This window comes from Buceros rhinoceros, unplaced genomic scaffold, assembly GCF_000710305.1.
Source record: "Buceros rhinoceros silvestris isolate BGI_N320 unplaced genomic scaffold, ASM71030v1 scaffold3319, whole genome shotgun sequence".
In the NCBI taxonomy this organism is placed as follows: domain Eukaryota; kingdom Metazoa; phylum Chordata; class Aves; order Bucerotiformes; family Bucerotidae; genus Buceros; species Buceros rhinoceros.
In genome coordinates this window covers 698-13,746 of record NW_010430784.1, presented here as the reverse complement: position 1 = coordinate 13,746, position 13,049 = coordinate 698, and the positions used below count along the sequence as shown (strand labels likewise).

At 37.2% G+C, this 13,049-nt stretch overlaps 1 protein-coding gene across 1 annotated transcript in view; it reads right to left on the bottom strand.

The window, feature by feature from the left end:
- LOC104499619 (chromosome unknown open reading frame, human C14orf39) overlaps positions 1 to 12,663 on the bottom strand; it is a 30,287-nt gene extending 17,624 nt beyond the window's left edge. The window contains exons 1-4 of the mRNA XM_010143147.1: positions 12,639 to 12,663; positions 10,465 to 10,521; positions 7,358 to 7,484; positions 2,993 to 3,082 (exon numbers count right to left, since the gene is read on the bottom strand). Of these exons, the coding sequence (XP_010141449.1) occupies positions 2,993 to 3,082; positions 7,358 to 7,484; positions 10,465 to 10,521; positions 12,639 to 12,663 (299 nt within the window). The remainder of the gene's footprint in view (positions 1 to 2,992; positions 3,083 to 7,357; positions 7,485 to 10,464; positions 10,522 to 12,638) is intronic.
- Between the last annotated feature and the right edge of the window lie 386 nt (positions 12,664 to 13,049).

Below are 13,049 nucleotides of genomic sequence, written 5' to 3'. Positions count from 1 at the left end.
CAGGAATATACACTTTAACTGAGAAAGAATTATTACACCAAGTTGCTTGATATTAGAATATGCCAATTTAAAATCCCAGAAAGTGAAGGAAATGTCATCCTCTAGGAAAAGGTTATGTGAACAATAGAAAGAGGCAAATTTTGTAATATTAAGTTATTAGTAAATTTGTAGATTAGCCAGAAATTCCTCTATGAAACCAATTATGGTACATAATAGCAACTAAAGCCAGAAACCCCCCTGTTTACCTGCACCATGAATGAGCCTACATTAAGGAGCAGCTCTCCCTGCTTGTGAGGTGAACAGTACTTCTCCTTAAAGAACATGTTTTATGCCAAGCTGCTATTAATCATTTAAATGCAGTGTGAGTGAAAGGCAGATGCTCCTGGCTACCCACTGGCTAGCCCGGGAAATGGAAGGGAGAAAAATCCGTGTCCAAATTCAATAGTAGAAGCTTCTATTCTTACAAAAGGAAAAAGCACAGGAGAGAAAAAAGATCTTAATTTTCAAATAAAACTACAATGCTCCAGGTACTGGTTCCTGTTAAATTGACTGAAGTTCAATACACCTGTTTAGGGGAAAGAGGTTGTAGATCAGTGCTGTGAAACCAAAGAATTGACACTTCCCAAACTTCATGTAGAAAATTACATTAATCTATTTGCTTTTCTGTATGGGTGGTCTCAGAAATCTAAGTTTCTTGATTTACTGAGTATTTGTGCAAAATTTTCCAGGTATGAAGATGGAAAATATCCAGTTCTATTTAATTTAATAGATGCTACGCACAATGACTGAGAAAGAAAGAAATTTGCTGATACACAATGGAAAATGCATTACAAGTACATTAAAGAAATATAAATGAAATAATTTGCAGTAGCAGGTACATTTCAAGCTGCTGAAAATAATCCTCGAACTTTATATTCTTTTCCCAAAATGTATTTTTCACAGATCAATACATATGGCCGAGGAGAGGAATCTTGAGAAATCGTCACTATTTTTAGTATTTTTTCCTAAGTGATTCCCATCCTCCCATGCACACAGTTAAACACAGGCTGGTTAGAATTCAGCACTGTTCACGTTAAAGTCATTAGAAAAGGTTTTACCTAATGACAATGGGAGAAGGACAGCATCTACAAAACCCCTGACCAGTATGTGGATAACTGTTTATTCCTCTTTCCTTCTTCACATCACTGATATTGAGGATGAACTTCTCGTTAATACAAGCATTCTTACGTGTTCTTGAAACCAATAATAACAAAAAAATGTGGAACATTTAAAAACCTTCATAATAAGTGCCTAATTAAATGCAAATGATCTGTCCCTCTTTTTAAAACATCTTCCCATCTAAAGCACTATGTCCTCAGTGCCCCCAAATGCCAGGCTGAAATGCACATAACGTTCTAAACACACTTGGTTTTCTTGCTAATTTAAATATTGTGGATTTGCTGAATGCACATCTTTCTGGTTTGAATATATCATGAAGTGCTTCAGTACAGAAGGACTGTACTTGTGAGACCACTTTTGTAAAATACACAAATTACATTTATTTTATTATTTATAGTCCTGATGTCTTTTAATTAAGCTCAGGAAGACAGATCAAACATTTTCATGTTGGAACCAAAACTAGTTATCTAAAGAAGCAATTTAAAAGTAATGCTTCTTTGGCTTGTCAGCTCAAATTAGTGAAAGCCAAAACGGCTTAATCATATACTCATAGAAAGCCAATTTAGCCTTATTTTTCACCAAATATAGAGCTCTGAACAGGAAGAAGACCGATAAGCTACTGAGTTAATTAAAGGCTATCAGGCACGCTATTTCTGCTGCCTTGGACAACTGGCACAAAGAACACTTACAGGAGAATCAAAGCCAATATTTTAAATCACCTAAAGTTATACCTCTAAATAAATTAATACTTCTGTCTCTAGGTGGGTATTTCCTCACCACAGGGCTGCCCAGCCCCTTCCCCTTCACAAGCAGACCAGTAAAGCTGAGCAACCTCTCTGAAATGACGATTTACCACAGTGTTGAACAGAACTTCAGAGGGTTCGCTTGGCACACCTCATTCTGAACATTTCAGTGAACGTCTTCAGGGTCTGTTCTTTAGTCCATTGAACTTAGACACCTACACTGCACAACTAATAGTTGCTTTTAAACCCAGACTCTAATGAATGAAGATGGAACAACTAAAATGGCCCTTACTGAACAGAACTGAATTTGCAGTTAATACTGGCTAGAATCTTAACCACTGCTGATCTTAAAATGGTTTTAGACCAGCTTTCCTGAGCCACTCACTCCATTTTTCAGGATGTAGTATTGAATTTGCTTTGCGGTTAGTTTGAATAATACAGAGCGGTATACAAAAACTTGATTTGTGTATTCTAATAATCATATGCAATTCATATTCACAAATAAAGCATAAAATTAACTGAATTATTCTAATTGTTATCTTGCTTAGTCCATATATGATGTAGAAGGCTTAGGTTCAATTAAAGGATGCTTCTGGAAAAAACATAAAACCTGTGTGTTTTCAAAAAAGTCTTCTCAAGCCCAAATATCTAAAAGTACTAAAATTTCAGTGTACATGGGGACATGTCATAACAATGGCAAAAAAAATTCATAGATAATATTTTTGTATGCTCTTGTAAATATGCTGATATTTCATATTTTTGTCAAAGCTGAAACATTCATTGACTTTATTTCTTGGGGTTTTCTTAAAATTGCAGGCAAGTGAACAATGTAATGAAAACTCAGAATCGGCATTTGGGAAGCAATTGAATTTGAAGGAGCCATATTTTACTTTATTCCATCGGTAACTACAAAGTAACATACGCCTTCATAATACTGCAAACCAAAAATACCTTCAATTACTCAGTCACAAGTATTATCCTGAAAACTTTACAGTAACTTTTTGATGCAAACTGCACTATCTTTAATCATCAGTTGAGACAGGTTAATGAGTAATACTGCTAGAAGCCTCATCTCACGTGATCACAGATACCTCTCTTTTTCTGTAGCTTCTCGTAAAGCCTCAAGTTCCTTTTTCAGGTATTCTTCATGCTTGCTAAGAATTGCATAGGTGGGCTTCCAGCTGTGGAGAAAGTGGAAAAAAGCAAGCGTGTAAGTGGTCTTTCCTAATAAAAAGGTGTTCAGAAATCAAGATATCAAATTACTTTAGTTACCTCGCTAGGACAAATAATTTCAGATGTGATATTTAGGAGAGGCATACAACAGGTCTTCAAAAAGAAAGAATCCTGCCTGAAAGATGGTGTAAGGAGCATGAGCCATCCAGACCTGGATGTCTCCTACCCTCCCAGCTGAGGTAAGAGCTATCAGAAAAGACATATTCACAGAAAACTGTAACTGAACAGGCAGACAGGATGTTGCACAGTTAAACATGGTAAGAAACAAATTCAGAAACCTCTGGTGCATGAAGCCTCCAAACAGTGAGTAACAAAACAGACACCAAAGCACTGTGAGTGAGGAAAAGAACAGAAAAATCGCTGAAGTCTGCTGAGCTAAATAGGTGTATGTGCTACTCACAAACGCTGTGCATTTGCATATTCTCTCCTTCAGAGAGAATAACCTCTGCAAGGAGGGGTTGTCAACAGGCAGCTTCTGAGGTGCTGGGAGCCGAGATTCAGATGATGGACGCATCATCTGAACTAACTGTGCTAGAGTTAGAACAGAGATCCCATTTCCGATGAAAAAAAATCAAATGCTCCCTCCAAGGGAACCTTCTACAGAAAAAATAAGCACATCCTTTCTCTAGTCAGGTCTTAAAGTGATCTATAAATGCAGCTTCTGTCCAGAATACAAGCTACCCTAAGGCAACACGGACTCCTACAGTGATGTCTGTCTGAGCAGAACTATCTGTCCTCATTGTACACAGAGACCCCAATTTTAGGAACATATACATAGTTACTATCAAAGCTAAACACTGAAGAACTAAATGAAAAATCTGTAAGGATTGAAGAGACTAAGTGAATCTGGAACAGCAGAGACACATCTCAAGAGTTACATCAACAAGAAGGAGAGGAGAAATGGCAATACAGAGCACAGCTGCAACTGGACAAAGTAATTCATTCAGTAGTGGACAGGTGAGAGCAACTGAGGAGGTATGGTTCACTTTGCACTGCCTGTTCATGAGCAGGGTAAGTAAGGGGTGGATTTGAATGTGAGTTTGCCCCACTGTTCAAAACTGGAGGGGCTCTAGCATGCAATCACACAAAGTATGACTGCACTTGGACAAGCACTCCAAAGGTGGAATAAAATAGAGGCTTCGTTAACACATAACAGTGCAATTTCCATCAAGGACATAAATAAAGAACAAAAAATTGACAATTAATTTGTTGAACTGATGTCCAATAACCTTGAACAAAATATAATGTACTCCAGGTGGTGAGACAACACAGCATATAATCAACATTTATAACAGCAGTAAAGTTTGTTAACAAAAAGGCTGAATGAGAAATTGTACTATCCATCCTGGAAATTCAGCACTGTTGGCACCAATTGTTGAGACCACTGGTGATTAAAAATTTAAACACAAAATGCTACTTCACCGTATCTACTGCAAATTCAGCAGAAAGCTGCATTTTTAAAGAGTCAGATTTTTTAAAAAGGAGAAGCCATCTAACTTATATAAAATGTACTGGCACAGAAACACTGAACTTCCTCTACTCTGAAAACTCCATGCCTTCCTTTGGAGTTAAAAAAAAACCAAACCACCACAATGAAAACATCATAGAGCTTTTACTAATCAAAGCAGAAAACGTGTTGTGTGTTACATCTTGTGCTCACATCTATTCTGCAGACACACAAAAATCGCAGAGTACAAGAACACTTTTGTAAACACCGCAAGGTACATAGGGTACGTAGCTCATCTACTAGTGTGCTAAATGTATCACTGTTTCACGGAGGTCCTTGGTAGATATCACATTAATTTGTCCTTCCTTTCAGCAGCTCAGATATGAAAAACCTTTATCCACACTAATCTGAAAGCACTAAAAAGATCCTGTAGTTTAGCTATTGGCAGAACACAACAATTTCTTTTACAAATTAGCGACATTCTCAGTTCATCTGTTTCCAGGATTTCTCACCATCTTTGAACCCAAATTTTAAAAATACAAGAGAAACGGTAAAATAGGAATAGGTTCTATCAGCAGTATGTCACCACTTCTTATTGTTCCGGGTTCAAGATGTCTAGTTTGAATCATTTAGGAAACTAATTATAGAAAAATGTCATTACTTTTCTACAAATAAATATTTCATTTTGGTCATTTTTTGCCTTCAGATCTTTCTTACGTAAACCAATATGGGTTTCTTTAGAAAACACAGTAGTATCCCAATACATGTCTCATGTATCATATTTTCTGTAGACTTGTTGGATATAAGGATCCCGTATTTCAATCAAAGTCTTCAAACCCACTTCCATATACTTACAACGTCTAGTAATCCAGATGAAAAGTTGTTTCTCTAAGAGCTCTATGAGCATTACTGAGAACTATGAGGGTGAATGTGACTCCAAAGCAGTATTTAATTTACAAAATCAGCATTAGAATCAAGTCCAGTATATCTGAGGTATCAACTAGAATAAGTTTTAGAAGTTTAAGATGATTCTACTACATAAGTGCTCTAATTGTCTGATCTTATAGCTAGGGCTTGTTCATCGAAGTTTTCAGTATGTCGTTAAATGACATTTTCAATAATCTAAGACACAAAGTCTCTACTCTTCTGCAAGCATTGTCCTTCTATGAATACATGCATTCATTAATGAGTCACTTCTCATTTTCAGTCTCTCTACACTAATGCCATTAATTATTCTTTGTAGGACCTGAGCCAAACCCCATTGAATTCAATGATTAAAATTTAGATCAGATCCTTACTCCTACTCTTAAATTTTTATTTCTTTATTTGCATCACTTATCAGTTTGCAATTTGCAAAAGGTATCTAAGGAAGTTGTGTGAATGGTTTCAGAAACTTACAAAAGTCTTTGCTTTATACCACATTAGAGGTAAGAATGTAATCAAAAGGGAAATTGGAATTTTCCTGTCAAGGTTAAATCTTTTCCTAACTCTTTTATGATAAAGCTACAAATCAGTTTGGTGTGGCAATGGATTCCAACAGCCAGCCATTGTACCCACTTCATTCACTAATGACTCCATTCTTTCTTCTGTTTTCAGAGAGTTCAGAATAAACCTAGAAAGACCCCTGATTCTATCTTTACTTCTCTTTTTATTCTTAGAAATACTCACATTCTCCCTCCACATCCTAAAAATTAAATTTCAGATATATGTTATAGACATTTTTATTCAAATACTTATCCTCAGGGATGGAATTGCAAGGGAAATAAAGAAACAAAACACGAAAAATTTGCTAACAAATCGTCACTTCAACTGCCAAGGAACCAGACAGATTGCGGGGAGATGAGGGCTGCGGTGAAAAGACAGGATCGTATCATCTGAACCAAACTCTCTGTACCGTCAAATACATATTTGCCATTTCAGCTACTCTTGCAAACACCTGAGATTGTAATTTTTAAAAATTAGACATTCCATGTCAGTAAGAAAAGAATTCTTGAAGCCAAATTCTCACTTGAGAAACTTCTAATTACTAAGATGCAAAAGTGACCTGCATTTGACACTTGCACTAATTCTCTGATAGAAAAGTATCAATAAACTGTGACCTGCAGCCCCTTGCACTCATCAGAACAGCATGCCTGGTAGAACACTTTTGCAGTAAAAATTATACCAAAATCTGCTATGAGATGCACGCACATATCTGTATGTTGGGGGTGATATGACACATCTTAGGAGAGAATATGTACAGAACAAAAAGTAACATGAAACTGTGATCAAAGAACAGAAAGATTCCATTTCAGGAAGCCAAATTCAGAATTAAACAACGAGCATAATGGACCCTTATTGTCACTAATAGTTACTAGCTTTTTTGTTGTTACTGTTAAAAAAAAACAAACTTTTTTTATTGATATTCTTACTAATGTTCAGATTTAACCAAACTCAGTTGTATCGAAGTACAGAAAAATCACGTTTCTATTACTTTCCCACTTGAATACTTCAGCATGCTGCAAAGACGGTACCTGTGGACTCTGAAACCTGTCGATTCTAATCCAAAACTAAAACTTAAATGCAGTCTGGTTTTCCGAAAATTACTTTTTCAAGGGAGGAGTAATACTGCAATTTTTGTACCTGGTTATTTGCAGCTTGAAAAAAATAGAGGCATACTAAGGTTTTGTTTAACATCTTTCCTGCCAGAACACACACACACATATTTTTATACTACTGCCTCGCTGAATTTGTTAATGCCATCCATAACTCAAAGTTCAGGCTATATTATACTTACGCATCACAGCTCTCCTTACTACTCTCATTCTGCTTGTGCAGATCAGCAATTTCATCATTGATGTTATTTATATTTTCCTCCAGTCTAGCAATTTCATTCTTTCTTTCTGTAATTTTTGCAGTATACACTGAAATTAAAAACGAATAAAAAAGTAAGCATGAGTATTTTCAACATAGCCATGAAATAAAAAGACTACGTTCAGAATTATGAAAAACACAAATGTTTTCAATGGGAGAGCTGACTACAAGAAGTGAAAGTTACAAACATCACTAAAGGCATATTAGCAAATTATTACTAGAAACAGAAACAGAGGAAATAAAAAGGGAATTTACTTAAGGTGGAAATGTGTAATGTATGATAAATTAATACAGGGAGAGGTTAACTCATGGAAAAAAAAGCATTATAATCACAAATCCTCAAGCACCATGATATTTGCAGAAATTCTTAAGGCAAATTCTTAACATTGCTTTTTCTAACAGCTGACAACATTTTCTGAATGAGTGGTTAGTAGAGAAACCACGTTGTTGGACAGGATCGGTGTCACAAGTAACAGCTGTGAGAGTTACCATGTGTGCTCACGTTGCACTGTGATAAGCACAACCAAGTGCACTTGGTTTTTTCTCTGTGTTTATGTCTTAATTTTCATGCAAGGTTTCAGTTTTATTAGTGCCAAAACACTCCTTGCCATCGCTGCCGCCCTGATGCGCTATATGCTGAAGCTGGTGCCCGCAAACGGAAGTCAATCCCAGAGATGCTGCCCCTCTCATCTACTTAACCAGGAAGGGCAAGTTCTGTGAGATGTGTCTCGAGTTGTTTGCATGCTCTAGTTGTTTGCTCTAGAACTTCAGGTCATCCTGACGTTCAGGTCTGGTTTTGCACTATTTGCTTTATATTCACTTTCAGTGCCAGCTGCATTTACACCAGAAAAAAACACATCTCAGAGAGAAACATCGGTGGTGACAAACAAAATATTCTCAATGTGTTTTAATATCTTGAGTTATCCTGAACACCGTCAATATCTTAATATTTTCAATGTCTTAAGTCAGTAACTTGTCTCTATTTAGCACGAAGCATAATTATTGGACAACTGACGTATGCTTGATTTCCGTAAAAAAAACAGGGGCACTTGGAAGTATCCTGCAGGTGACATTTTGGGAATTACCAAGGCATACCATAACCGTGGCAAGGCTATACACCTAACGTTTCATTTAGTACTGTCTACAGATGAGCACTTCTGTGACAAGCGTGACTCCTTCTACTCTCTTTGCTTTCGCAAGGACCTCGTGGAGGAGACCCATCTCACCCAACTTTACAGTGCAGGCGGCTACTTCAGAACCAGACACCCATGGCTGCAGCTACACTCAGCGGAGACAAGCAGACATCTTTTAATGCTTACTTCATCTAACCTACTTTAAACTCTTCAGGGTAAGACAAATCACACCCTAAAAGTGCCTATTTCCCTCCACTGGTTATAAAGGGACTCCAGCCAAAAAGCCTGATGAAGCTTCACTAAAAGTCTGAGGCTGAATGCTACAACTGTTCCTCTGCCAAGCAATACTCAGACAGAGACAAAATGAAATCAGTGCAACTATTTCTGGGTACGTTTTGGAAAGACTTAACCCAAACTTTTTAAAGTTTGGCTGTTGCTTTTGGGTTCATAGATACTTGGATAGCTCTGAACTGACCACAGAAATAGCTATGCCGCGTTACTGTGCAGCCTTTGGGTTTTCCCTGAAAGTGTCCTCATTTACTGTCAGCTTGCACAAATGTTCAGAAAACCCTCAACTCTAAGAATCAATTATGTGACTGAAGAGTTAAAGTAGAATTCTAGGTGCACCAGATTAAGCATTACAGATGTTTTACCTGTAAGATGCTTCAATTTAATATTGATAATCTTCTTAATGAGTAAGTACTTGTTTGCACTTATCAGTCAAGATTATTAGAAGTGTTGCCATCAAGAGGAACACCAATTAGACCAGAATTATCTCTTGCTCTTTTTCCTGAAGGTTGTGAGCTTCAATATCTACCTATGAAGTAGCAGGAGTGCGCCCAGGTGTCCTCACATTGTCTAAAGATTAGTTTCTCTAGCACAACCATTCTCGTGAGTGAGTGATTCCACGTAGCAGCATGGTAAAAAAAAAATCAGTTTAGACCTGAGACCATATTATGTTGTCTGTAAATCCTGGGGAAAAACAATTTGTTGTGGAGCAAGACTTTCTTATTGGGTTTACTGTTTTGAATTTCAAATAAAATCACCAGCTGCTCGATCGCACAAGGGAAGATCCAGGCTTGAGTAGGTAGCAGCAACTGAGAGAAGTTTCATTATTTTAAGAAAACAGAAAGAGAGGAGAAGCGGTGAGGCAGAGGTCCAAATCTGGAAAGAACAAAAAACGTGAAGAAAGAAAGGGAGGCAAGTGGCAGATGTATTGAGCAAGCACAGCTGAATCAAAGAACTGCCAGTGACTGTGAGGAGCTACAGAGTAAGAGCAGGAAACGGCGCAGCATGAAACTGGCTGTCCATGAGACAGCTGAACAGCATCAGCTCAAAGTCACAAGCAAAAGCAAAGTCTGCTTGGGAGAATGAGCAAGTATTGATGGCAAAAGATGAGGTAGGGTGAGAGCAGGACACGGGACAGCTCTCATTATGAAGCTTGCTTCCGCCCCTGAAACACAGAACATGTACCAGGACTGATGAAACAAAAGCAGTGTTTCAACGTCTAATAAAATGATAATTTATCACTACTCACAATTTATCTGTTGATTTGCATGTTCCTTAGCATAAGAAATTTGTTCTATCTGGAAAACTAAGAAGAAAATAAACACTTTTCCATATATATACACACATATATGTGAGCAGAGATGTGAAACAAATGAATGTTGTGCTGCATTAATGGCACAAACGTTGATGAACAAAGATTTTAACATATTATCTAAATAGCAATTTTACTACTAAATAGCTGTTACAGCCCTCTCCATCATCCCACAGCGAACAAAACATTAGGTAGGCAAATATCAAAACCTTAACATTATAAATTTGTTTGAAGCAGAAAACATCCCTATACATACTGCATTAGTAATAAAGAATTTAAAATCATATAATGACCTACCAATCTCAAGCAGAAGTTTTTCTAAGTTGCTCAAGAGCCTGTCACTCATTGTGTAAACTACAAAAGAAAAATGCAGTTCAAGGATTTACACAGTCAAAGGCTTTACGGATACAATAAACAAGTCAAAATTGCAAGACAATAACATACATTTTAAGAAAAAAGGGAAGGGAAAAAAGTTTTAACTGTATTTGAATGAGTATCTAAACCACTTCAGTGGAACCAAATTTCTCACTGATAGTGGTAATGGACTCACCGAAGGTCTGAAGCACAGTTAGGAAATAAGGAGGTATATCATTCAGGTAAAGCTTTGTCACTGGAGCAGTTCTACCTTTGAGAGGCTTAAACGTTCTTAGAAGGCATGAGGAATGCAAGGTGCTTGTGCACAAAATATGTAGCCTCTACTCCAGCTGCTTTATCAACTTATATCTGCTTATAGTGACTGCAAAGCTGGTAACAGAAAACTTGTCCATGCTGTACACCCTTCCCGCAGTAACTGCAAAGTACCTTTAAACCAGAAAGTATATTTTATGGTTGGACCTGATGATTTTAAACGTCTTTTCCAAGCTAAATGGCTCTATGACTGTGTGTGCAAAAGTGTGACTAAGGACAGCACTCACAGGCAGCGGAGAACAGATCATTACAAATCCATTCGACTGTTTGTACAGCACTGCTTCGTGCAGAAACTCAGGGAGGGGGTTTGACACGGGTTGGGAGCCATGCGGTCCTACAAAAGGGATGCAGTCCCCGTTTTATCAGAACATGCTGAATACAGTCAGTTAGCTCAGATATACTTCACGTTATCTGAGTTATCTGGTATTTAACTGTCCACAACGGCTTCTCCATACCCTTGGAATCGCATAAAAAGTAAAGCCACAACAAATTGGTGATGAGGATGAGGTCCTAATCCAGGATAAAGTGGAATAGAAAACAACTGCAGAATTTAACTTAAGTGGCATTAAGGCTACATCCTGTAGCTCTGAGACTGTGGAAACCAGAGGGGGTGGGGGAAGCATTTAAAATGCTGGATGTTTGGCAGAAATTAATTTGCCTAATAGTTAAGTGAGGATCAGAACATCTAATCCAAGTGACTGGATTAGAACAGGCTGTGATAAAAACTCTGAGAAAGAGATAATAGTTTTACCAAATATATTTAAAAGCTTGGAACCCCAGTTCCTGCCACCTGGAAACACTTCAGATGGTAATCAAAACATTTACTGAAAATACTAAGAAATACTACCACAAGCCACAGGTCAATATTTTTTTGTTTCCATGTGACATGAAAGAAAATCCTAAGTAATTCCTTCAAATGCAAAAATTAGTTTGGAGCATATATTAAAAATCTGTTTTCTAGAAAGTTTAACAATATTTACTAGTTGTTTCCTTGACAGTTCATACTGTTCATTTCCTGACAGATACATACCATTCTATCATCTAGTCACTAAGACAGCTACAATTAATTTTAATTTTTGACTGGTTTCTGTAGAAGAGAGAAACAACAAAAGTGTTTAAATTTTTTTTCTGTGATTTTTACAATACAATTTACATAATAGGTGAAGTTGCAGAAAATTACAGTGCTTCTGACAGCATGCCTATGGGAAATACCTGCTATTCTGGATATTGTTAAAATGAAGTAACAAAACTGCAAGTAACAAGTGCTATTTGGAGTTGTGAATTACGAGGATAGATGTGCCACTGGTAGAAAGGGCTGAGAGATTCACTTGCACCGGTGATCTATAGGATGCTTGTAGATTTTAAAAACAGTAGCTAACACCAGCCTAAAACGAAAGAAATTTTGGACAGTTGATGACTTCCAGGATACGACTGCAGCAAAGATGGACTCTTGGTCCTACTGGAGAAGAGTAGCATCAAACCATTAGCCAACTCCAGATGACAAATTTGGGGAATGTTCTCATACAGGGCTGTTAGTTCTGTTAAAGAGAAATATGTGATACACAGCACTGGGTAAAACAGCTCCAAACTGCGTATATTATTTCTAATGGTGCTACTCAGAACGCTGCCAAAAGGAAAATATTATTATGCATCTTGTATTTTTGTACCGTGTTAACGTAATTATGTAGAATTCAGCTGTGACAATAAAGTTTCATGTATTGCATCAAGAGCAGAAACCGCTGGAAGAAGCAGAAGCCTGCTGGAGTCTCTCCCCGTTATCATACCACTGACATTAATGCCACTTCTCATAGCGGAGTTACAGCAGCAGCTTCATATCCCATCTGACAACGGCCGTATCTCGGTTCTTCATTAAAAGGTGAAGCATACCCATAATCTGGGAGGTAAATTTTCTTCCTTAAAATCAAGCACTCAATTCTACCCACTGTCGGCTGTGCAACAGTATGAATTTCTAGTAGTTTTATATAAATAATTCTCATTCCAATTCAAGCAGGGCTCTTTAGAGAGCAAGCCGCATTTCTCCCATGCTATTCATTACTGTTTAAGACTCTCTTTAGTGACTGGTTATTTGATTCTTCTTGAAATTTAGTAGATTTTACATTTCTAGCTTTTTAACTCCGCTAAAAAAAAAAAAAATGTGGTTCTCATCACTCCATTTATGTTTCTGCAACCCTCTT